The sequence below is a fragment of the Cervus elaphus genome, chromosome 25, assembly GCF_910594005.1.
Source record: "Cervus elaphus chromosome 25, mCerEla1.1, whole genome shotgun sequence".
NCBI lineage: Eukaryota > Metazoa > Chordata > Mammalia > Artiodactyla > Cervidae > Cervus > Cervus elaphus.
The window spans coordinates 7724623-7747911 of record NC_057839.1 but is presented as its reverse complement, the minus strand read 5'-3'; the positions used below and the strand labels follow the sequence as shown (position 1 = coordinate 7747911).

The 23289-nt window shown below is 47.5% G+C and overlaps 1 protein-coding gene across 1 annotated transcript in view; it reads left to right on the top strand.

Moving 5' to 3' along the window:
• SH3PXD2B (SH3 and PX domains 2B) overlaps positions 1-23289 on the top strand; it is a 117013-nt gene that overhangs the window by 47557 nt on the left and 46167 nt on the right. Inside the window, exons 3-5 of the mRNA XM_043887578.1 lie at positions 1553-1628; positions 8188-8264; positions 19346-19437. Of these exons, the coding sequence (XP_043743513.1) occupies positions 1553-1628; positions 8188-8264; positions 19346-19437 (245 nt within the window). The remainder of the gene's footprint in view (positions 1-1552; positions 1629-8187; positions 8265-19345; positions 19438-23289) is intronic.

Genomic DNA, 23289 nt, shown 5'->3' with positions numbered 1-23289 from the left:
CACACGTGGATACATCGGGTGGCGGGGGGAGAACTGAGCAGTGCTGACGTGTACACACGGCCACACATGGACACAGCGGGTGGGAGGAGGGGGGAGAACTGAGGGGCTGACGTGTGCGCTCGGCCACACGTGGACACAGCGGGTGGGAGGAGGGGGGGGAACTGAGAGGGGCTGACGTGTACGCTCGGCCACACGTGGACACAGCGGGTGGGAGGAGGGGGGGAGAACTGAGCGGTGCTGACGTGTACGCACAGCCACACGTGGAGCAGGTGGTAAGCAGCGGCTGGACAGCACGGGAGCTCATCTCAGTGCTCCGTGATGACCGGGGGCGGGGGAGGCGACTCCAGAGGTCTGGGATGTATGTGTGCGTAGAGCTGATTCACTGCAACAGAAACTAACACCTTATAAAGCAGTTATATCCAATCACACAGGGTTTACTTCTCACTCGGGAAATAAAGGCCATCCATAGAGGCTGCTGGGGGCTCTGGGCCCTCCCTCTAGGCCCCTTGCTGACGGAAAAGCCACACTCTGACCATGGCTGTCGCGTGGCGGGCAGAACTGGAGAGGGATGAGTCAAGTGCCACTCCTAGCTCTTCTGCCCCAAAGTGAGCCATGTCCCTTCTGCTCACCTTGAATTTGCCGCATCTCATTTCAGGGGCGTGGGGAGGTAGGAATCTACCACGTGCTGAAAGGAAGAACCAGAAATCTGGAGACAGCATTAATGACCACCACGTCCCAGCTTTAACCTGGAAAGCAACGCTGGCAGTGGGTACCGTTATGGTCAACTAAGGATGAGGTGCAAGATATGTCACTTCCCCAGATCACAAATAAGAGATCCTGATGATTTTGTGTATCCGATCAGATACTTCACATTAATTCCTTTAACTATCAGAGATGCATTTGCTGTTATCAGAAGATATGAAAGGTTTTTGTTTGGGGTGTTCCGTCCCTCTTCTTCGTCTATGCCCACAGCAGCCTGTACTACCTCTCAAGGTGCCTCCTACACCACCCTTCAATGATCAATTTACTTTTCAGTCTCTCCCTAGACTCTGAGTCTCTTCATTGCTGCACCCCACGTGCCTGACTCAGAGCTAGGAACGGAGCTGAGCCAGCTGGGCAATTCTTCCTGCGGCAGGAGTGTGTCATGACCTCACAGGTGGAGACCTAACCAGATTAATTGAGTCTCCATGGTTTGTTCCTGAGTACCACCCAGCGGTTCTTAGGAAACAGGATGACTTGCCATCCGTGGAATTTTGGGGGCTCTAGTGGGCATTGTTCACGCTTCAGGTCCTGTGACTGGAGCCCGCGGGAAAACTGAGATTGGTCCCTCCCAGCCCTGAGCCTTTGCCAGGCCGCCAGCTGTGGGTCTAGAGAACTGTTTGCATGGAGGTCCTCCGTCTGGTTGCCTTTGTCTTCCGTTAGTTTGGGTTTCTGGAACGCTGAACGAAGTGAGCTTTTCTCTATCAAATCACATACTTCACTTAATTCCTGTGAACTGTCAGAGATGCTTTTATCATTTAAAGGCTTTCATCTTGTTATTCTTCTCATTTAGATGCAGATGTTGGACAAATTTCCCATGGAGGGAGGACAGAAGGACCCCAAACAGCGGATCATCCCCTTTCTCCCCGGTAAGTGGGACGCGTGCTCTCAGATGAGGCCTCGAGGCTCTCATACAGCTCTTGGATCGCTCCCTCTTTGTCCCTGTCCATTGTCCCAGTGACCAGTAGAACTCAGTGCTTAAGAATATGGGTTCTGGAGTTAGATGCTACACCATTTACTAGCTGCATGACCTTAGGTAAGACACTTCACCTCTGGGATCCTCAGTTTCTCCCATCTCTGGGAGTAGGGACTTCCCTGATGGTCCAGCGGTTAAGACTGTATGCTTCCACTGCAGGAGGCATGGGTTCGATCCCTGGTTGGGAAACTAAGATGCCACATGCCACGTGGCAAGGCCTCCCAAAATAAATTAATAATAAAAGGAATAATTCGAGCTCATGTAGTCTGTGTAGTGAGTGGCATCTATTTTAATGGCTACTGTATTTGTTTTCTGTTGTGTATAACAGACTACTACCCATTTAGCAGCTTAAAATGACACCCATTTATTATCTCACAGCTTTGCTGGTCTGAAGTCCAGGCAGGTTCAGCTGGCTTCTCTGTTTAGCATCTTAAAAGACCAAAGTCAGGGTCTTGACTGGGCTGGCCACTTACCTGGAGGATTTAGGGACGAATCCCTCCCAGCCTCACTCAGGTTGTTGGCAGAACTCGGTTCCTCACATCTCTAGAACCTAGATGCCTGTTTCCTTCCTGGCTGTCCGCTGGGAACTCAGCTTCCAGAGGCTGCCTGTATTCCTCATCCACCTTCAGGTTGGCAACAGGGCATTAAATCTCTCCTGGGCTTGGAATCTCTCTGACTTCCCCCACCTGCCACCAATGGGGAAAGTTGTCTGCATTTAAAGCCTCATGGGATTACCTTGTACCCACTTGGCTAATCCAAGATAATCTCCTTCTCTTGAAATGAATTGAGGCGTATCATGTAACATGATCCCAGGAGTGAGATCCCACTGTGTTGACAGGTGCTGAGACTAAGAAGAGACATCTTTGGGAGCCATTTAAGAAATCCTGCCTGGCTGCCCGCCTGCCACAGCCACCAAGCACCTTTTAAGGGCCAGGCTTAATGCAGCCATCACTGGCCCCTGCTCTCAGAACATCCCCCTCAAAGAGGTCTTACCAAAGAAATAGCATCAGGGCTTCAACTCAAAAAAATGAGCTACCCAAACCAGTGTTATAGCTTCCAGTAATAGCTACCATTTATTCGATGTCTGCTGTGGGCCAGTCACTGGGCTAAGTGCCTTTGTTAGTTCGTTTAGTCCTTAGAACAGCCCAGCAGGGCAGACATTACTATGCCCACTTCACAGATGAGGAAGTGAAGACTGAGAGAAATTATGATCACTTGCACAAATGGCAGAGCTGGGATTCAGACACAGGTATGGCAGGCTCTAAAATTTATGCCTAAAGTCAGATACTGCAGGCTCAAATCCCAGTGTCCCTAATCATCCACTCTGTTCTCTTGAGTAAGTTACCTAAGCACAGAGTTTCATTTCTACACTTGCACATTAGAGATCATAATGGTACATAATGATAAAGTTGTTTTGAGGATTAGGTAAGTGCCTGGTGTGTAATTAGCAACAAGTAAGCACTTACTACTACCTTTCTGTACAGATAATCAGCAAATTGACAATCACCCTAAATCACAAATATCACCCTAAATCACAAATATTTGGCCCTTAAGTCTTTTTCATTTTGAGGGGACAGCGGGGCAAGCCCCGAGATGGGGAGACTCTGAGTCAGCCAGGAGCTCATTCTCCCCTCTCCCACTCCAAGGTTCTATCAGCTTATCACTCTGTTCTTTCAAATACTGTCATTGTTGAGTGGGTTTAGAGACAGGGTAGATGTGTTTGCTAGGCCCCCATTTATTGGGAGCGTCGTTTACCTAAAAAAAATTAATGTTTTTAGTTCTTCCACGGGGAAAGAACACTGGAATGTTTTCCTCTATTGGAGATAACCCAGTGTGCCGGCTGCAGGAGTCAAATCTCAGTGCCCAGAGCACTTGCCCTGGAGTCCAGCAGACCAAGTCCTATGACCTCAAGCAGACATCTCCCACCACCAAGCCTCAGCTTCCTCTTCTGTAAAATGGAATAGTGACTTCTGCTTCATAAGCTTCTCTCCCTGGCACATAGAAGGTTCTCAGTAAAGGCAGAAACAGGGTCCGGGGACATTCGTTTGGAATTTCTGGGTATTTAGTATCATGGAATCCTACTTAAGTGATCCATCTGGATATTCAAGTTGAAATGGGCTCTAAATGTATATTTTCTTCAAGACAGGAAAGGAAAGCCGTGAGTTAGAGCTCTGCTGGATGAAAGGCAAAGGCAGCTCTGGAAAAACTTCCCAGAACAGGGAAGAACTTGAGCCGACCCTCTCCCCAGCCCCTGAAAGCTTTCGTGGTTACGTAATCCTCTTCCACCCACGAGTGCATGGAGGTGCAGTTCTCAAGGACTCGGCACCATTGGCCTGCTCAGGAGACCCACTTGCAGCTTGGAGAGACCCCGCTGGGCCCCGGGGACCCTGGAGCATCCTTTCCAGGCCACCTCTTAGCTTTTCCTTGAGGCCAAGGCCAGGGGCAGGGACGGGTGGGAGGAACATCTCCCCCTCCGAGGGGTCAGTTTTCTGCCAAGACTGCCGCGTCAGCAGAACAAAAGCAAGTTTCTTGTTAGCACAAAGGCGGGGGAGGGGAGGGGAGGGGAGAACAGGCCTGTGCAATTTTCCATCCCAGCAAGAGCTGGGGAAAGCCAACTTGGCAGAGGATGTGGCTTGAAAAATAAGAATTACAGTTTGGCCTTCCTCCACTGTGGAAAACAAAAGCTTGCTCGTTCCCACCAAAGGCTCTTCTCTCCTCTGAGGACCCTTTCCATTCCAGCAAGGCTGGCCTGCCGGGGAGGGCTGGGTGCAGGCTCGCTTGCCTTCCTTCCCCACAACTCGCACAGAAACACAGGCCGGGGGTGCGGCCCCACCAGCCTTTCACCCAGAGGCACCAGCCAAGCGGGTGCTGGCCCCGCGTACTCCAGCTCCGCTGGGGATAAGTGATGAGGGAGCCTGTTGGTGACAGGTCTTAAGAAACCAAGTTGGGAGTTGAAGAAAAGACGTGTGCCCTTCCTAGTGGAGTGTCAGGCAGGTCCTGTAACCTTTCTTGTTGTTTTAAGTAATTACCTTTTTTAAGCACCTAGCAAGGGCCGAGCCCAGGGCCGGAGTGTCTTGGAGATTACTAAGACATGGAGTGGGTCTGGGGCGGTTCTCCCTTTTTGCAGATGAAGAGACTGAGGCTCCAACAGGTAAATGCATTTCCCAAGGCAGTGCAGGAAGGAAGAGGACCCCCTGGGATTGGCCCGGGGCGCCCTGCTCAGCACCCCAGAGCCTCTGCGTGTCTCCCTGCACGTGCTAATCCTGCCGCGGGGCTTCCTGCCCGCTGTGTTGACATGAGCCCACAGACTGGTCCCACTAAGGCCACACGGGGAAAAGGAGAGACACTGCTGTGTCGCACCCCCAGGAGACGCTGAAGGCGCTGAGGTCCCCGTCCTCTCCCAGCCCCTGCAGGCCAGGCTGCAGGCAGGTTCTCTTGGGAGGTGGCCTCTGCTGTTCCAGGGCCAGGGCCAGCACCACACCCGCTGTAAAGATTTCGAGTCTGGTCACAGCCTTCTCAGTCAGCCTGTACACCCCACTCTGCCCACTTCCTCTGATTTTACAGAAGGGGAAATTATACCAAACCGAGACCAAAATGTTTTTGATAGGGACTCCTCCTCCCATTTTGAGAAATGGATTAGAGGCAGGAAGCATTTGGCCTGTGGAATTTCTCTTCACAGGCATGCTTTTTTTTTTTTTTTAAAGGCTTGGGACTCTCCTAGAGATTCTGATCTTCAGGTGGTCCCATCCGTGAGGGCGATAATTTGATTATCACAGTGACTGGGGCTGGGATGGGAACAGGAAGGCCAGCAGCCTTCTCTGGATTGGAGGCCAAGGATGCAAACCTCCTGCAGCACAGGGGCCCTGTTCCCCTCCTGGGAAACAGCAGCTGTCCAGTGTTGAGAAGGCAGACCCCCAGCGCCCTGCACACGTGGGGCTCATACAGAGCCTGTGCCTCAGGAGTCAGTGAGGGAATGCCGTCAGTTCTAGGGAGGCCAGGTTGTAAACCCCTTCCCACTTCCCTGCATAATTTCCTTTTTTCATTTTAAATGACATGAACGTGTTTGATTCCAGAAGTAATCAATGTTTAGGGTAGGGACTTTGGGGAAAGTATAAAGAAGAATACAAGAAGGCTTTGTCTTCCACCCTCAGAGACAAGTACTTTCCTCTGTGGTGCATTTCCACTGTGATGCATTTTCCTCTAGATTTTTTTCTCTCTTCTAACAGGCGTGGTATATCAGAAATTTGACTGATTCATCGGAATTAAACCCGTCACCACTACAAAGAAAGGAGAGCTTTGTTATTAAGGAATATTGATTTCATCTCCTTGTGGGTTTTTTTTTCCTTGTGGGTTTCTTTTAATTGATGGAAATGAGCAAAAAAGGATGACTGTTAGGTCGACCATATCTACCTAATTTCCTGATTGTGCCCTTTTGCCCAAGAGCAAGTTATCCGATTATTTTACATGTGACATTAAGCATATGGCCTCTTTGGGTGCAAATCTCCTGACCACCTTGGATTGCAAATCTTCAAAAGTCAAGAGGCTGTTTCCCATTATCCCTTCCGATTCTGTCCTATGACGAAATTCTTTGTTGACCTTTCCTGCCGTCTTGTCCCTGCTCACCCAAGCGTGACCCAGGCAGACAGCAGCCCCCCAGCGCCGTCTCTCCTCACCCTGCCAGTTTTGTAACCCAACTTTGTCTCCATGACATAGCTCCTCGGACCAGGAGAAGGTGAAGTTCTCAGTAGGTCTCCGCGTTCTGCTGTCTGGAGGGCTGTGGCCTGCCCGTGCCGTCCACTGTGAGCCCTGGAGACCCCCGGTCGGCCTGCATAAGCGTGGTGTGGGGGCTTGTCCGCGGCTCCCCCCCAGCCCTCCTTGCTGTCTTATTTCTGGTTTTGCCTGCCCCTGTCTGTGTGGTGTGGCCACACTGCCTGGATCTTCAGTGCTTGAGCCTTGCCACCATCTCCCCGTGAGAAATGGCAGATCAGAGGGAACCCACTGATTTGCTTGAAACAAACCTCACCTGTAACATTTCAGCCTCTTGGATATTTCCCAAGACCCTTGGTGACACCATTTATATACTTGCCTTTGCCCGTGACCCACATCCTCTGCCTCTATGTCACATTGGAAGCTCTGTTATCACACCCCAGCACTCAGGTGTCAGCAGGCAAGCAGTGAGTGGACCTCCTATTAGTGTTCGGTGGGGGAGGCGTGGAGCCTCTGTGAACACAGTGACTGGGGAAGGGATCGGAGGGATTTGCTGTCTTGGCAGGTAGAGTCTACCATCATGCGTGGATCAGACGTGAGTGAGCTCCATGTGGCGGGGGCACAGAAGTGACTAAAACCCAGTCAATCCCTATTTGGGCAGAGCCCCATGACTAGTAGGAAGGAAGAAGAACTTGCAAATCATCAGTGTGATGTGTACAATAAGAAAGAGACAGGAACTCTTTTTTCTTTTTTATTAAAGTGTGGTTGATTTAAAATGTGTTAATTTCTACTGTACAGAGAGTGACTCAGTTGTATATACTTTTTCATATTCTTTTCCATTATAGTTTATCATAGGATATTGACTAGTTCCCTGTGCTATACAGTAGGACCTTGCTGTTTATCCATCCTGTATGTACTGGTCTGCTCTGCTAACCCTAAACTTCCAACCCACCCCCACCCCTTGGCAACCAAGTCTGTTCCGAAAGACACAGGAACTCATAGCCCATGTGAAGTGGGTAAGAGTTTCCCAGCAGGGGTAGTGGGCGAGGTTGGGTGGGGAAGGTATTCCAGGAAGAGGGAAAGGCACCGAATTATGAGAGAGTACAGCGCACTAGGGAAACATCAGGTGAGAGCAGGAAATATACAAAGAAGGAGGAGGGAGGGAGGCTGAGCTGTTGGGTGAGGGCATATCTGAGTGTCCACTGAACTGCCCACGGTCTGAGAATGTTATATTTAGACAGGGGGCCTCTGATCATCAGGTCTTCCTTCCTCGCTTCCAGTCTCCCCTATCTCACCAAAACTTAACCACTAAGTCCCACTCTGTCAGACCCTTGTACTAGAGCTGTGAACAGGGTTTTGGGGGACCAGGCATGGGGTCATCCAAACCCTGCAGATGAGCAGCAGTGGGTATTGATGGCAGCCAGGAATTTAGGGACCATTTCCCAGATGGTGCAGTGGTAAAGAATGCGCCTGCCAGTACAGGAGACCCAAGAGACGAGGGTTCGATCCCTAGGTCGGGAAGATCCTCTGGAGTAGGAAATGGCAACCCACTCAAGTATTCTTGCCTAGAAAATCCATGGACAGAGGAGCCTGACCGGCTACAGTCCATGGGGCCCCAAAGAGCCAGACGTGACCAAGCACGCACACACAGGCATACCAGAGGCAGCCACGTCCTCATCCTCCCAAGCTGTCGAGAGCTGGTCACCACTGCCTGTCAACGCTGTGTGCACTCTTGTCCTCCGCAGGCAAAATTCTCTTCCGACGAAGCCACATTCGGGATGTGGCCGTCAAACGCCTGATACCAATAGACGAATACTGTAAGGTAAGTCTGAGAAATTCCAATACTTCCCTGTGTCTTGTCTTCCCCTTGGATAGTTTTTTTTTTTTTCTCCCTTCTCTTTTTCTGACTAAATGATACCCATTGTGAAAGATCTGTACAGGTGAAAGAAATGGAGAGAAATTAGAAAAACCAATCACCCATGACCCTTCAACTCAAAGGCAACAGTCATGAAGGTTTTTACATATTTCCTTTCTTTTTGTGTGCCTTTCATTATGATGTTGAGACCATCCCATATGTGTTATTTTTGTCGCTCTTTCTCTTTTCTTTTGCATTATAAGAACTTCCCATGCTATTAATAAATCTCCTTGAACCCTCTTTTAGTGGCTTCATAGTGTTCCATTGTGCGTGAATGATCTAGAAGTTATTCAGCCAACTCCTGCTGTTGTGCAGTGCAGCTGGCTTCCAGTCCCTTGAATGTTCTCAACCACGTGGAGCCTGTCTGCCTTTTGCTTTTATTTTGTTTGATTTGAGGTTGTGGTTGCGAAAGCAGCTTATTTTTCTTTTATTTAGCTTCCTTAATCTTTAGTGTTTGTTTCTCTGACTCAAAATCACTAGCAGTTTGATTGGAGAAGGGTGGGAATAGCGAAAACTGCCTTAAAAATGGAGCGGTGACTGCTTTCTCCCCCTAAGCTCAGGAACAAAGCAAGTGTGTTTGCTCTCTCCTCCTCTGTTCTGTGTTTGCCTGGAGACTGTGGCTGGTATAAGCAGGCGAGAAAAAGAAATACAGGTAATACGGATTAGAAAGGAAGAAGTAGGTGTTTCCCTGGCAGTCCAGTGGTAGGAAGTCACACTTCCAATGCTTAGGCTCAATCCCTGATCAGGAAACTAGGATCCCACATGCTGTGCGGCATGGCCAAATAAAAGGAAGAAAAGTAAAACTGCCTCGATTCACAGATGGCATGATTCTACTATAAAAACCATAAGGGATCCACAAAAGCCTGCAGAAACTAATAAATGAACTTACTTAGGCTACAAGACAAATGTTAAAAACTCAATCGTATTTCTGTATCCTAGAAGTGAAAATGCCAAAAATGAAATTAAGAAAATAATTCCACTCACAATAACATAAAAAAGAATGGAGTAATTAGGAATAAATTTAATAAAAGAAATATACAGTTTATACACTGTAACTGCAAAACATTGTTGAGAGAAATTAAAGAAACTAACTTAGTGAAGAGACATTCCATACTCATGGATTGGAAGACTCGATAGTGTTAAAATGGCAGTTCTCCCCCAACTGATCTACAGAGTCAATTGGTATAAACTCTGCCAAAATCTTAGTAGGCTTTTTTGTGGAAATGAACAAGCTGATCCTAAAGTATATGGGGAAGTACAGAGGGTTCAGAATAGCCAAAACAATTTTGAAAAAAAGAAAAAGAACAGAATTGTACTACCCATTCTCCAAACTTCTTATGAAGCCTCAGTAATCAAGATGGTGATCCTGGTATAAGGAGAGGCACATGGACCAGTGGAAGAGAACTGAGTCTGTAAGTAAACTCTTCAGATTTATACTCAGTTGATTTTCAACACAATACCAAGAAATTCAATGGGCAAGGGTAGTGTAGTCTTTTTAACAAATGATGGGATATTCATATGCAAAACAAATTTTTTTTTAATTAAATTGGACCCTGACCTCACACACATGCTTAAAAAATCAAGTCAAAAGCTCAAGCTCAAGTCAAAATGGATCATAGACCTAGACATAAAACTAAAACTATAAAACTTCTAGAAGAAAACATAGAAGAGAATCTTCATGACCTTGGTTTAGGCCAAGAGTTCATAGATACAGCACCAAAAGAGAAGAATTGATACACTGGACTTCATTAAACTTATACATTTCTGTGCTTCAAAAGATGCCATGAAGGAAAGGAAAAGACATGCCACAGATTAGGAGAAAATATTTGTAAATCATATATCTGAGAAGGGACTTGTGTTACAACTATATAAAGAGCTCTTACAACTTCAAGATAAAAAGACAACCAGCTTAAGGCTTTCTTGGTGGTCCAGTGGTTGGGACTCCAAGCTTCCACTGCAGGGGGCACAGGTTCAGTCCCTGGTCAGGGAACTAAGATTCTTCATGCCATGCAGCATGGTCAAAAAAATTAAATAAATACACATATAAATAAGTAAATAGTTTTTTTTTTAAGGCAGCCAGTTTAACAATAGACAAAAGATTGAATAGAAACTTCATCCATGAAGACATACGATGCTTATTAAGCACACGAAAAGTTGTTCAACATCATGAGTCATTAGGGCAAGATGAAATAAAGTCATCATAAGATGCCAACACAGCGCCCCAAATGCCTGTAATCAACAAGGCACAAGAGCAAAAGTTGGTGAGGATGTGGAGCAATGAGCTCCTCATGCTGTTAGGCGTGTGGCCGCATCACATGGCAAGTGGGATCTTAGTTCCCCAACCAGGGACCAAACCCACACCCCCTGCATTGGAAGCACACAGTTTCAACGCCCGGATGGCCAGGGACATATGAAGGAATCTACTTTGGAAAACAGTTTCGGCAGTTTCTTCCAAAGTAACATTTACCACCCAACTACTCTCTGGTATATACTCACAAGAAGTGAACACTTCTATCCACACAGAGACTTGGACGCAGTTGTTCATCATAGCATTAATTCATAATAGCCCCAAAGTGGAAGCAACCTCTATGTCTATCATCTGGTGAATAGATAAAGAAAATGTTCAATAGGCATTCAGTAGAATATTATTAGACAGTGCAGTGCTGATCAGCGCTGCAAAATGAATGAATCTCAAAAACATGATGCTATGCGAAAGAAGCCAAATGCAAAAGGCTACATATTTTATGATTCCATTTACATGAAATGTGCAGAAAAGGCAGATTTAGAGAAAGCAGGTCAGTGGTTTCCTGGGCCTTGGGGCGGTGAAAATGGAGATTGACTGCAGATGAGGTTGGGGGAATTTTTGAGGTGATGGAAAAGTTCTAAAACTAGAATGTGGTGATGATTGCCCAACTCTATAATTTGAATTTGAATCATTGAATTGTACACTTATAATGGGTGAATTTTATGGTGCATAAATTTTACTTCAGTAAGTCTATTGAAAAATTTGAAGGGGGACAGTGTGGGGACAGATGCCCCCTCTCTTGGCAGGAGATGTCATGAAAGGGCAGAAAATCACTTCTCACTGTGCATCTGCTGTTTATCAGAGATGACCTCGTTTTGTCCCTGCAGTAACTTTGAGGAGGAGGTTTTCTCTTTCTTTTTGTGTTGATGAGAAAATGGAGACCCAGTGAAGTTACTTGCAGTAACAGTATTGGAGGCTTTGAGAGTTAAACCCGAGCCTTTTAGGACTTAGCACTCACATACCACTTATCGCCTCTCTAAGAAAGTGATGGCCCCCTGATGCGAAGAGCTGACTCATTGGAAAAGATCCTGATGCTGGGAAAGATTGAGGGCAGGAGAAGGGGATGACAGAGGACAAGACAGTTGAATGGCATCACCGACTCAATGGACATGACTTTGAGCAAACTCAGGGAGATGGTGAAGGACAGGGAAGCCTGGCGTGCTGCAGTCCATGGGGTCACAAAGAGTCAGACACAGCTGAGCAGCTGAACAACAACAAGAAGAAAGTACAAATTCAAGAGGCCGAAATAGCTAAGCTCATGTTTCATAGAAATAGACTTTTCCCTCTCCTAAGGATGCCTTTAAAAGGGATGGGGGTGAGGGGCAGGGCCAGTCTCTCAGGCAGAAAGAAACCACGTCTGCCTCCCCGATCTCAGAGGAAATTTCAGATCTTCCTCTCTTTGTCCTTTTCCAAATCTCTAGAGCCTGAAATTCCTCTGTCCAGGCCCTGCTGGCAGAAACTTCGTACTCTGGGGTCATCTTAGCCAACTGGAAAGTTCCACCTGGTACCTTTGCAGAAAGTGTTGTCTCTCAGCCCATACACATTCTCCTGCTTCTTCCCCAGCCCAGCCAACTTCTCTCCAGAGTCACACCTTCCTCTCAAACCCGGGGTTCCCTGAACCCCTAGACACTTGATTTGGAAGAGGAAGTATAAAATCCTGGAGGAGTAAGGGACAGCAGCAGCTGCCTGCATCTGCTCTGCTTGGAGCAGTCCAGAGATCATGAATTGACCTGGATTAACCATAGGGGAGAAACTGCTTATGTTATATGAGCCACATGGAAGTTACTGCCCCAGCTATTAATGCAGCGTAAGAAGCAGAGCAGATATTTGGGGGGTTTGGTTGGCCAGATTCCCTGAACTTGGCTTCAAGGAAACTGCCCTCCTGGAAGGAGATGAAACTTTATGCCTTGTATCACAAGGCCTGTGAAGTCTTTTAGAGACTGCATAGACCTTTATGTAACATTTGGGCTCTGTTATTGACATCGTTGTGAGCTGACTTAAGCCAATTTGATCCATCTCTGTTTTAGTATTATTTTGGTAGAAATTGGGCAGTTTCCAACAGATGAAGATAGAAGAGGGCTGTAGATGTCCCTATAACTACCTACCAGCTAGGAGGTAACTTGCTGCTCAATCAGGCCTATTATAAAGTTTCTGTGATAACCATAATATGCCATCAGCACAAGGATAGACTAACCACTGCAACAGAACAGAGAAGCCAAAAACAGATCCATGAGTATTCGGACACTTTGATACTAACAAAAGCAGCTTTGTAAGATCATTGAGGAAAGGTAGGATTCCTCAGTAAATGGATGTCTGTACTGGAAAAAAACAAAAATGATAACTAACTCCTGCCTCACACTACACATATAATCATTTCCAAGTACATTAAAGACTTAAATGTAAGAGGCAATTATAAAAGGTTTTGGAAAATAAAAATAGAAAAATTCCTCATAATCTCAAGGTATTGAGGGACTTCTAAAGACACAAAAAGTTCCAAGCATAAAACGATTGAGTTATCAGACTACGTGAAGTTCAAGAACTGTTCATCAAAAGACACAATGAGAACAAGACTCAGCCAAATCCTTCCCCACACACAAGCATTTGTTATCAAGCAGTTCCCCAAACAGCTTCTCGAGTTGTTCTGTAAACTCGGTGAAATACCAGCTGTCTTGTCTGACACCACTTTGCATGAAAGTTTTCTCAAGACAGATGCAATGATATCATAGTGGCAGGATCAGCTAATCCTAACCATGGTGTGACAGTAAAATCTTCAGGAAGAGGCCGAACACAGAGGATTCAGAATCCGAGAGCCAGGACACCATGTCGAAGGGTGTTTAATGCTGGGCTAACCACGTTCTGTTCATGCAAGGGCCCCCCCTCATTTTACCAGTGAAGAAAATTATTTCTGACAACCGTTATGCTAGTGGATAGAGGCTGTGGTGTTGGTCAGAGGGGGTTATACCTGAAGCCCCAAAGTTGCCTTTTCTGAAGTGAGAGCTTGTGATTAGAGTCTGTAACTTGCTAAAGTGTTCTTTGCTGATGAAGGTCCTTCAGATAATAACTCACCATTGTCAGAGTCTAGGTTACTTTGACACACACACACACATGCATTTCTATGAGTTTGTGAGTGTTTATTGTCATGTACTTGATTTTTTAATTTTATTCAAGTGTAATTGATTTACAGTGTTTGTTAGGAGCTGCTGAGCAGCCGAATGAGTCAGTTTTGCACACATGTGTTCTTTCTCATAGTCTTGCATTCTGGTTTATTGCAAGATATTGAATATAGTTCCCTGTGCTATCTAGTAGGACCTTGTTATTTAACCATGCTATATATAATAGTTTGTATCTGCTAACCCCAAACTCCCAATCCATCCCTCCCCCACCACCTCTACTGTGCTGTAGGCAGTGTGGGGACTTCCCTGGTGGCTCAGATGGTAAAGAATCTGCCTCCAATGCAGGAGACCCAGGTTCCATCGCTGGGTTGGGAAGAGCCCCTGGAGAAGGGAATGGCTACCCACTCCAGTACTCTTGCCTAGAGAATGCTATGGATAGAGGAGCCTGGCGGGCTACAGTCCATGGGGTCACAAAGAGTCAGACACAACTGAGCGACTAACAGCAACAACATAGGCGAAATGTAACAACAGTGTCTATCAAACTCCAGCCCCTTGAGGCCTAGCCTGGAGTTTCTTACCCTATTCAACCACCTGTATTACTATGAATATGTTTCTTCAATTAATTCACTTTTTAAACTTTTTAAAGAATATATATTTTAGAGGAAATTTTATATCACAATCATAATATAAAACTGATTTCACTTACCCCAAAAGTAAAAATTAAACCAGCAATGCAACAGCAACAAGAAATATTTTTAAATCTAGCCAGCTGCTATTACCTACTACCGGAGGAAAGTCTGTAAAGCCTGGTCATGCTTGTGGGAAGCAAGCTGGGGAAGCACTTTCTTCTAGCAATTGTATAGTTTCAGTCTTATGTTTAAGTCTTTAGTCCATTTTTGAGTTGATTTTTGTGCATGGTATAAGATAAGGACATGATTTCATTTTTTTTGCATATGGGTATCAGTTTTCCCAGGACCATTTGTTTAAGAGACTGTCCTGTCCCTGTATGTATTCTTGGCACCTTTGCTGAGGATCAGTTAACCATATGCGTGGCTTTATTTCAGCACTCTTGGCAATGATCTCATGGATATGACACCAAAAGTGCAGGCAACAGAAACAAAAATAAAGAAATGGGAATGCATTGAACTGAAAAACTTCTGCACAACAAAGTATACTATCTATAGAATAAAAAGGCAGGCTACCAGATGGGAGCAAATATTTGCAAATTACATACCTGATAAGAAGGTAATCCCCCAAATACGTAAAGAACTCATACATCTCATTAAACAAAAAGCGCTAATAGTCCAATATTTAAATAGGCTAACGGCTTGAATTTCTCCAGAGAAGATACACAAGTGACCGATAGGTATATGAAAAGTTGCTCAGTGTCACTAATCATCAGGGAAATGCAAATCAAGACGACAATATAATATCACCTCACATCTGTCCGGATGGCTGGTATCAAAAACAACAACGGCAACAAACAACATGCCGGTGAGGATACAGGGAAATCGGCACCCTCGCACACCGTGCTGGAATGCAAAGTGCAGCCGAATGCAAAATAGTATGGAGGCTCCTCAGAAATTAAAAATAGAGCTATCGTGTAGTCAAGCAATCCTATTTCTGGGTATTTGTCAAAGGAATTGAAATCGGGATATGAAAGCGGTATTAACACACCCGTGTTCATTGCAGCACTGTTGACAACAGCCAAGATGTAGAAATAGCCTCCATGTGGCCTGTGCATACGATGGAATACTATTCAGCCTATACAGAGAAATTCAGCAACACACAGCAACAGGGATAAACCTTAAGTTAAAGACGTTGTCCTAAGTGAGATAAGCCAGTCACAGAAAGATCAAATACTGTATGGTTCCACTTACTTGAGACATCTAAAATAGTCAGATTTGTAGAGTCAAAGAGTGAAATGGTTGGGACTTCCCTGGCCATCCAGTGGCTAAGACTGCAACCCTCCCAGTGCAGGGAGCACAGTTTCCACCCCTGATTGGGGAGCTAAGATCCTGAATGCTGCAGGGCGTGACCTAAAAAGAGAAGAGGTGAAACAGTGGTTTCCAGGGACTGGTGGTGAGGGGAAAATGAGGAGCTAGTAATCAATAGGCATAAGGTTTCAGTCAAGCAAGGTGAATCAGCTCTAGAAATCCGGTATACCGCAGCCAACAGCACTGTGCTGTGCGCTTAGAACTTTGTTGAAGACGCACTCTCTCTCTCTGTAGCTGAGGCATTGTTCCTGAACTGAATCACCTTGCTGACTCCAAAGTCACCCCTGGAAGCAGCACACTGTTGCTCTTGGTACAGTCCAGAGGGCCCAAGAGTTAACCACATGTTTATCAAGTGGCTAGTACATGATAAATACTTGCTTACTTGTTCTGTCGCACAACCCTCCAGGTAGGGTGTTACTTATTTCTCTTTTACAGACAGCAGACTGAAGCTCGGAGGTGCTAGAATGTGGCCAGGGCGGACCCAGGACCTGTCTGACATTACACAGACAAGCAGGACTTGCTCTCCTCACCTCTCCTTGTGCCCCTATGACAAGTAGCCACATCTGTCCCTTCCACGGGGAACAGAACCAGAGTTTTCCTGGGACTGTGGTTCTCTGTCATTACTGACCAAACACTAGATGATTCTGGGGTATTTCAGAAGCAGAACTATTGCTGTGCCCTGGGTCATGTTTTTGGAAGTATCAAAGCATTCAGAGCCGCCCTTTATGAGTAACTTGGCTTTATTTTATGCCTCGGGGTTTGGTTGGGCTTTTACCTCCTTAGGAATTGCTCGGAAACAGACAAGAACCTGGTCTTGTCTTCTGTGGGCCTCGTTGTCCCTTCTTCACTGGCCCCTTGGGATTTCTGCCCATTTTGGCAGACAGGCCCCCTCTAGGCAGAGACTCTGGCCAACTCAGGGCTCGCCCAGGGCCACGTGGCCACCTCCAGGCCTCATCCTCATTCATCCAGCAGACACTTTGGACCAGATGCCAGGGCCCTCTCGACACTGTCGAGGCCCCTGGGGAAGGTGCAGGAGGAAGCCCTCCGTAGATTTGAGGTACAGCAGCTGCAATTGGCTCCTTTGACCCCCACGTCCTAGTTCACCTCCCCAGAACCCCCATTTCCCCGTCTCTAGAGTGGGCCAGCCCTCGCAGGATGACATGACATGATGCAGAGAGATGTATTTTAGGAGCCGTCAAGTGCTGAGCCCACAGAAAGGGAATGTTGTGTTTGCAGTCTGGGGGGAGCCGCAAGATTTCTGCCCACGAGGCAGCCAGGACACACCACAGTCCAGCATATGATCAGCTCCTTCATTATGTGGTTCCAACTGCAAGAACTGCAGGATTTCAGAGGAAAGAACGACCCACAGGGAGCCCCAGGATAGCAGGAGAATAAATACTGTTCCAAACCAGAAGAGAAGGGGGTCAGAAATGAGAGGTGGGGGGCGGGGGTGATATCCATTTTCTCCCTCCTGAGCTCTCTGCCTCTGGCCTGGATAAGATTGGTCCTGAAAAGTTGCTGCAGGGCAGAAGATCCTGCAAGGCTAATAAAAAATATCAGTGAGTCACAGATACCAGGCCCTCCAAGTCAGCATCCTTTGTCTTCCTTATCCATTGTAGAAAGTTGACAGTGGCCAGGGAAGGCACACTGCTAAAACATGTGCACCTGCTGCTCCACTTTAGGTTTGGGCCAGGTCATACATCAGGAGAAGGAGGTGACTTAAAGTCAGAGCCTGATTCAAAGGTCCTGTTGGATCAGCAACACACTGGAATCTCAAGGGGTGAAGTAACAAAATGTGTCCTATACATACAATGGAATACCATTTAGCCATGAAAAGGAAGGACATTCTGACACACACTGCATACAATGTGGATGAACCTTGAGGTCATGATGCTAGTAAGGAGACACGTACTGCATGATTGCCCTTATATGAATGAGGTACCTGCAGTAGTCAAATTCACACACACAGAAGGTGAATGGCAGTTGCCAGGTCCGGAGGAGAGTGCAGAGCTGTCATTTGATGGGAGCAGGGTTGCAGTCTCCCCGGATGAGAAGAGGTCTGGGGGTTGGTGGTGGTGATGCGTGACTGTGCTCAATGCCCCTGAATGGTATGTAAAAATGATAAAGGTGGTAATGACATCATGCATATTTTACCACAACTAAAAGTTCTTTAAAACCAGGAAGATAAATCATGTAGGGGCAAAATACCCCCTGAAAATGCTGTAGAAGATGCCACACTGGAGATCCCCCCGCAGCCATCTCTCCATAGTCCATCATCGTCCAGTGGCAGGGTTAGAAAATCACTTTGGGTGGGGATGGCTTTTAGAGCCTTGTTTCACAGAAAATACGAGACAAACCTTTTCCACTCCAGACTCCACACTCAGCACGGTAAGAAGGCATAGAAACCCCAGGGAGTGAGGCCTTCTGCGGCGAGAACAGGGTCCCGCCTCACCGCATAGCACACCCATGCTGCTTAAATTCCCGTGTCTGCACTGGCCCTCCCTGCTCAGAAGTTTATAATAAAGTGTGTACATGAAAAGCTCTACTGCACTCAGATGTGCATCCTCAGAACTTGTGCCAGAGGGGGCTTAAGTGAATATTTGCTAAATTAAGTTGTTTATTCATTTTGGAGCCATGGTCTTTGTTTCACATCCTTTCCTGATGGGATGTACCCTGTAATTCTGTCCTGTTTGACCCAGAAATCAGTCAGTGCTGGGCATAAAGTAAATGCCTGTTGAATCATTGAATAGCTGTTGGTAGATAAATTGCATAAGAAATGCCTGGGTCCACTTTATGTCTCCCCCCACCCCTCACCACCACCTCGTTATCTAGCTGGTTGGGACAGTTGAGGCTCCTTAAAATGATGAGCCATGGGGGCAGATGAACATGGACATGAGCAGTGGGACGTCCCGGGTATTTCAACCTCTCTGACCTCTACTTCAATCATGAAATAGTCACTTCACTTGAACCCTTCAGATCCATGAGTTAGGACATGCAGACCTGTCATGTTGGAGGCAATGTAAACGTCACCAGTCAGTAGGCAGCTGATTGACTAAAGCATGAGATTTCCATCCAGCAGACACTGAGCATCCCGTAGAGATGGTGATGTAGAGAACAGGGCACGAAGTTCACAATTTTTAAAGGCAGTTTTATTGAAGTATAGTTGATTTACAACGTTGTGTTAGTTTTGATGTACAGCAAAGTGGTTTAGCTATATGCAGATATATATATATTCTTTTCCATATCCTGTTCCATTATGGTTTATTGCAAGATATTGAATATAGTTCCCTGTGCTATATAGTAGGACCTTGTTCATAATTCATGGTTTTGTCTAAATATGTACATATTATTTGTCGAAGTATGCCTGTAATATATGTGTGTGTATATATTCTGTGTGTGTGTGTTTCCTAAGCCAGCCAGTAGAGCATCACCAGGAAACTTGCTAGAATTGCACGTTCTCAGACCTACTGAGTCTGAAAGTCTGGGGGGTGGGTGATCGTGATGGAGTCTTGACTTTCTGCATCCTGACCGCTCTTCCCTTACGCTGAGCTTGCCTGCATGTCTCTCCCCCAGGCCCTGATCCAGCTGCCCCCGTATATCTCCCAGTGTGACGAGGTGCTGCAGTTCTTTGAAACAAGACCGGAGGACCTGAACCCCCCCAGAGAGTAAGTTGGTTTGTGGATCTCCCTTGAGCGTGTTCTCACAGCCCTCCTTCCTGCTGGGCCAGCCAGCCCCAGGAGCAATTACAGGAAAGGAAGGAAAAACGAAACTAGATTCTCTCAGTGGAGCCCCTGCCAGGCCTTACCTCTATGGCCTCCTCAGTGACCACAGGCGGTGCAGGTGAGTTTTACAGGTGAAGAAAGCCGGCCGCGCACACCTCTGAATTCCCTAACGCCCTGCGCTCCCCATGGCACGTGAATGGGAGACGGTGAGCCCCCGAGGTGGGGACTGTGTGCCCTGTCCTCGAAGGCGGGTGTGCTCACGACCATCGGGGACGTGAGTGAGGGGGGCCCCTTGGAGGCCCTGTCGCTCGTGAGTGTCGGGACCAGGGTCTGATCGCGTTCTCCTGCAGCAGACGGCCTGTGCTCCCAGGGGCCAGGCGGCGCCTCCCCCACTGTCCAGCGCACATCGCACGGAATCCAACACCACCTGCCCACCGGCCGTCTCACGCCAGCAGTGGATGGTACCCGCAGGAAATGCTGACTTACGCGTGGTGCTTTTTTCAAAAAGCCCTTTTGGGGGAAAATACCTGTGTGTTTGCAGAAAGAAGGGATCTGTCTAATGGAGAAGTCAGAGTAGGGGGAGTGGAGGTCACAGACCACAGGTGCCGGGCTGTCCTGGGTCATAGGAGCAAGAGGTGGCAGGCTTGGGGGTCCACTGCCACCCTGGCAGGAAGAGCTGAGAAGTGCCAGCCAGGCATAGTTCTGGGAGGAGTACGAATGTTCCTCTTAGCTCTGAGCATAACTCACTGCCCAGAGCAGCAGTGGTGACCCAGGCTTTCATGGGTTCAATATTAGGTGGGGCTTGCAAGACTCGCATTGCCTTTTGGAAGTGAATCTGGTGAAGACACAAAGCTTAGTTTTTCAATAGCCCTGTAAGGTGAAAGCAGCAGGGAGTTCTAACAAGTAGAATCAAGCCATTTATACACACTCACAGAGCGACATGCAGAATCAAGTTTGGAGGTCACCCAAAGTGAGCTGCTCACTCAGGACTAATGGCTTAACTATCCACAGGTGATAAACTTAACTTTCTGTAATAAATACCATTTCCTGTGACAAGCACAGCATAAGTGAAGATAGCTTCTCAGAGACAGCCTACAGAAGTGTGGGGGGTGACATTTCATCAGGGACCCCAGTAAATCTTTTGAATCAGAACATCACAAGGGAATGCCTTGCCAACCCGTGGATTTTTTGGAAAGGTGCAGGATAAGTATAAATCTGCTCTGGGCCTGCAGCCCATCTTGGCCCATTTCTGTTTCTGGTGCCTTCAGCATTTGTGCCTGGTCAACATTCCCCAGCTTTTATGGACAAAACAAGACATGGTGAAATATTCCCAAGGGATCTTCATCTGCAGTGCTCCCAGGCAGGCAGAGTTAAACTGTCAGTTCAGGCTTATAGACCCTGGCCTCCAGTCTCATCTCTAGGGGAGGTGAATCAGAGGAAATGGAGCGTAGCGTGTTCGGTTCCTACTTCATTGTCTCACAGAACTGCCAGGTAGGAGTTGTCATTCCATTTTACAGATGAGGAAGTTGAGGGTCACAGTAATGAAGGAGACTTGCCCAAGGACACACAGTTTGGGAGAGGTGAAGTGACTCTTCCTCAGGTCTACCTGAGTCTGAACGTAAGCTCTGTGTATACCTTCCACAAAAGGGACAACCAGACTTAAGAGAAAGAGTCTGGGTTTGCAATCAGGTACGTCCAGGTTCAAATCTCGCCTCTACCACACATGGGCTGTGTAGCCTGGGCCTTGATTTCCGTCCCTGTGAAATGGGAATAGCAACGCAGCTTATGGTTACAGTGACGATGGAGTGGCTACCACAAGTAGGAATTCCAGGAACCTGCCAAGAGCTCAAAAAGTGGTGGCCCGTGGTCTTTTCTCCTCTCTGGGTACCCAGCCATAGCTGGTTATATCCCAGAGTTGTTCAGGATGTCCCTCGATAGGCCCCCACTGGGAGGATTGCTAGGCCACTGTTAAGCCGAGTGGCTCCTCACGCCTGCGCCCATCTCCTGTCTCATGGGGTGGATCTGATAGCACCTCCCTTGCAGCTTTGCTCAAGAATCCAATGACAAGATGCAGAGAGAAGCTCTTGGCCACCACTCCACAAACCTGACTCAGTACCCACGGGAGAAAAGGCAAAACGCCAGCCTCTGAGGGGCAGAGCTGACCTGGGTGTGGCTTCCCTGGTCCACTGGATTCGGTGACATCCAGATTTTCTTCTACCTCGTCTCAGCATCCCAGAGATCTTAACTTTGAGGAGGATCACAGAGCATTTAGAGAACCCAATAAAAGCTTTCTTCCTTCTCTCTCAAAAAAAAAAACGCCCCAGTTTCTGGAGGTCCTCAGTTCTGTCGGGTCCCATTCAGGGACCTGAAGTTAAGAACAGCCACCCAGGCGCCCCTTGTGAGCGTTAATGCTCTCATGCCCTTGGCCTCCTGCCTGGTGAGGGTGGTGTGTGCGTCCCCAACTCCTAGCAGGCCTCACCACAGCTCATCTGCAGACATAAGAGAGAGCCAGGCCTGCCTGGGGCAGCCTGCTGTGCTGGAGAAGGGTCCGGCCACTTGTGTGCAGGAAGGAAGGACGCTGGGGCCCGTGGGGTGGGAGCCAGCCCTCTCAAGGGCCTGGGGTGTCGGGGAGGCTGGGTGGGGGCTTGGTCATGCTCACTGGTGCCACGGCATGACCTTCCCCACTTATTGGCTGGCTTGGGCTGGCAGAAGGAACACAGGGCTGGGAGGTCTGAGCCCAGTGCTGGCCCCAGTTAGGGGTGCCAGCATTGTTCATCCACTCAGGAAATAGGTATCGAGGGCCTGCCCACTGCCAGGCCCAAGGGCTGGGCACGGGGCACACAGGACACGGCAGATGCAGTCTGTGCCCACAGGGAGCTTCCAGTCTGCTGGCCAGGCAGCCAGCTGTTCCCCCCGGGCAGAGCAATCCCCTCCCCTCCCGCCTCACTTACTTCATCTGTGAAACGAGACTGCATCACCTGCCCCACCTGCATTGTGGGGTTACTGGGAGCCTGAACAGAAATACCAATGGGAAGATTAGGACATGATCAGCAGCTGGTTTTCTGGAGTTTGGGGGCTGAAATCATGATGGTGCCCCCTGGGTATTATGTTAGAAAATTCCAAAGATAGATTTTCTCCAGTTTCCTGGAGTTAGAGTTTGGTTCTTATACTTTTCAGGTTAATCCATTTCCTCACTTCTTACGTGGGAATAATAGTACTGTCTTTATTGACAAAGGAATTGGTTCCAGGGCCCCCCACAGATAGCAAAATCCACGGATGCTCAAGTCCCTTATATAAGATGGTGCAGTGTTTGCATATAACCTATGCACATCCTCTCATATACGTTAAATCATCTCCAGATTACTTATAATACCTGATGCAATATAAATGCTCTATTAATAGTTGCCAGGCACACAGCAAATTATGTTTTGCTTTTTGGAACTTTCTGGAATTTTTTTCCAAACATTTTCAATCCAAGGTTGGTTGAATCCATGGATGTGGGACCAGCAGTCATTGTGAGGTTTGGCTGTATGTGTGAAGGGCTTAGGACAGTGCCTGGCACATAGTAGGTACACAGTTTTCACATCTCCCTGGCTGCCAGGGCCAAGATGCTTGGGTTCTGCAGTCTTTTATGAGATGCTAAGAAAGAAGCTAGCTGGTCTGTTTGGTTGTTGTACGTCCCTGGGAGGAATGGGTACTGTGTGAAGATGCTTGTTCTCCTATGGGAAGACCAGAGTCTTTCCTCGCAGGCCTTCCAGATGGCTCTCCCATCCCCCACATCTCTGGGCAAAACCC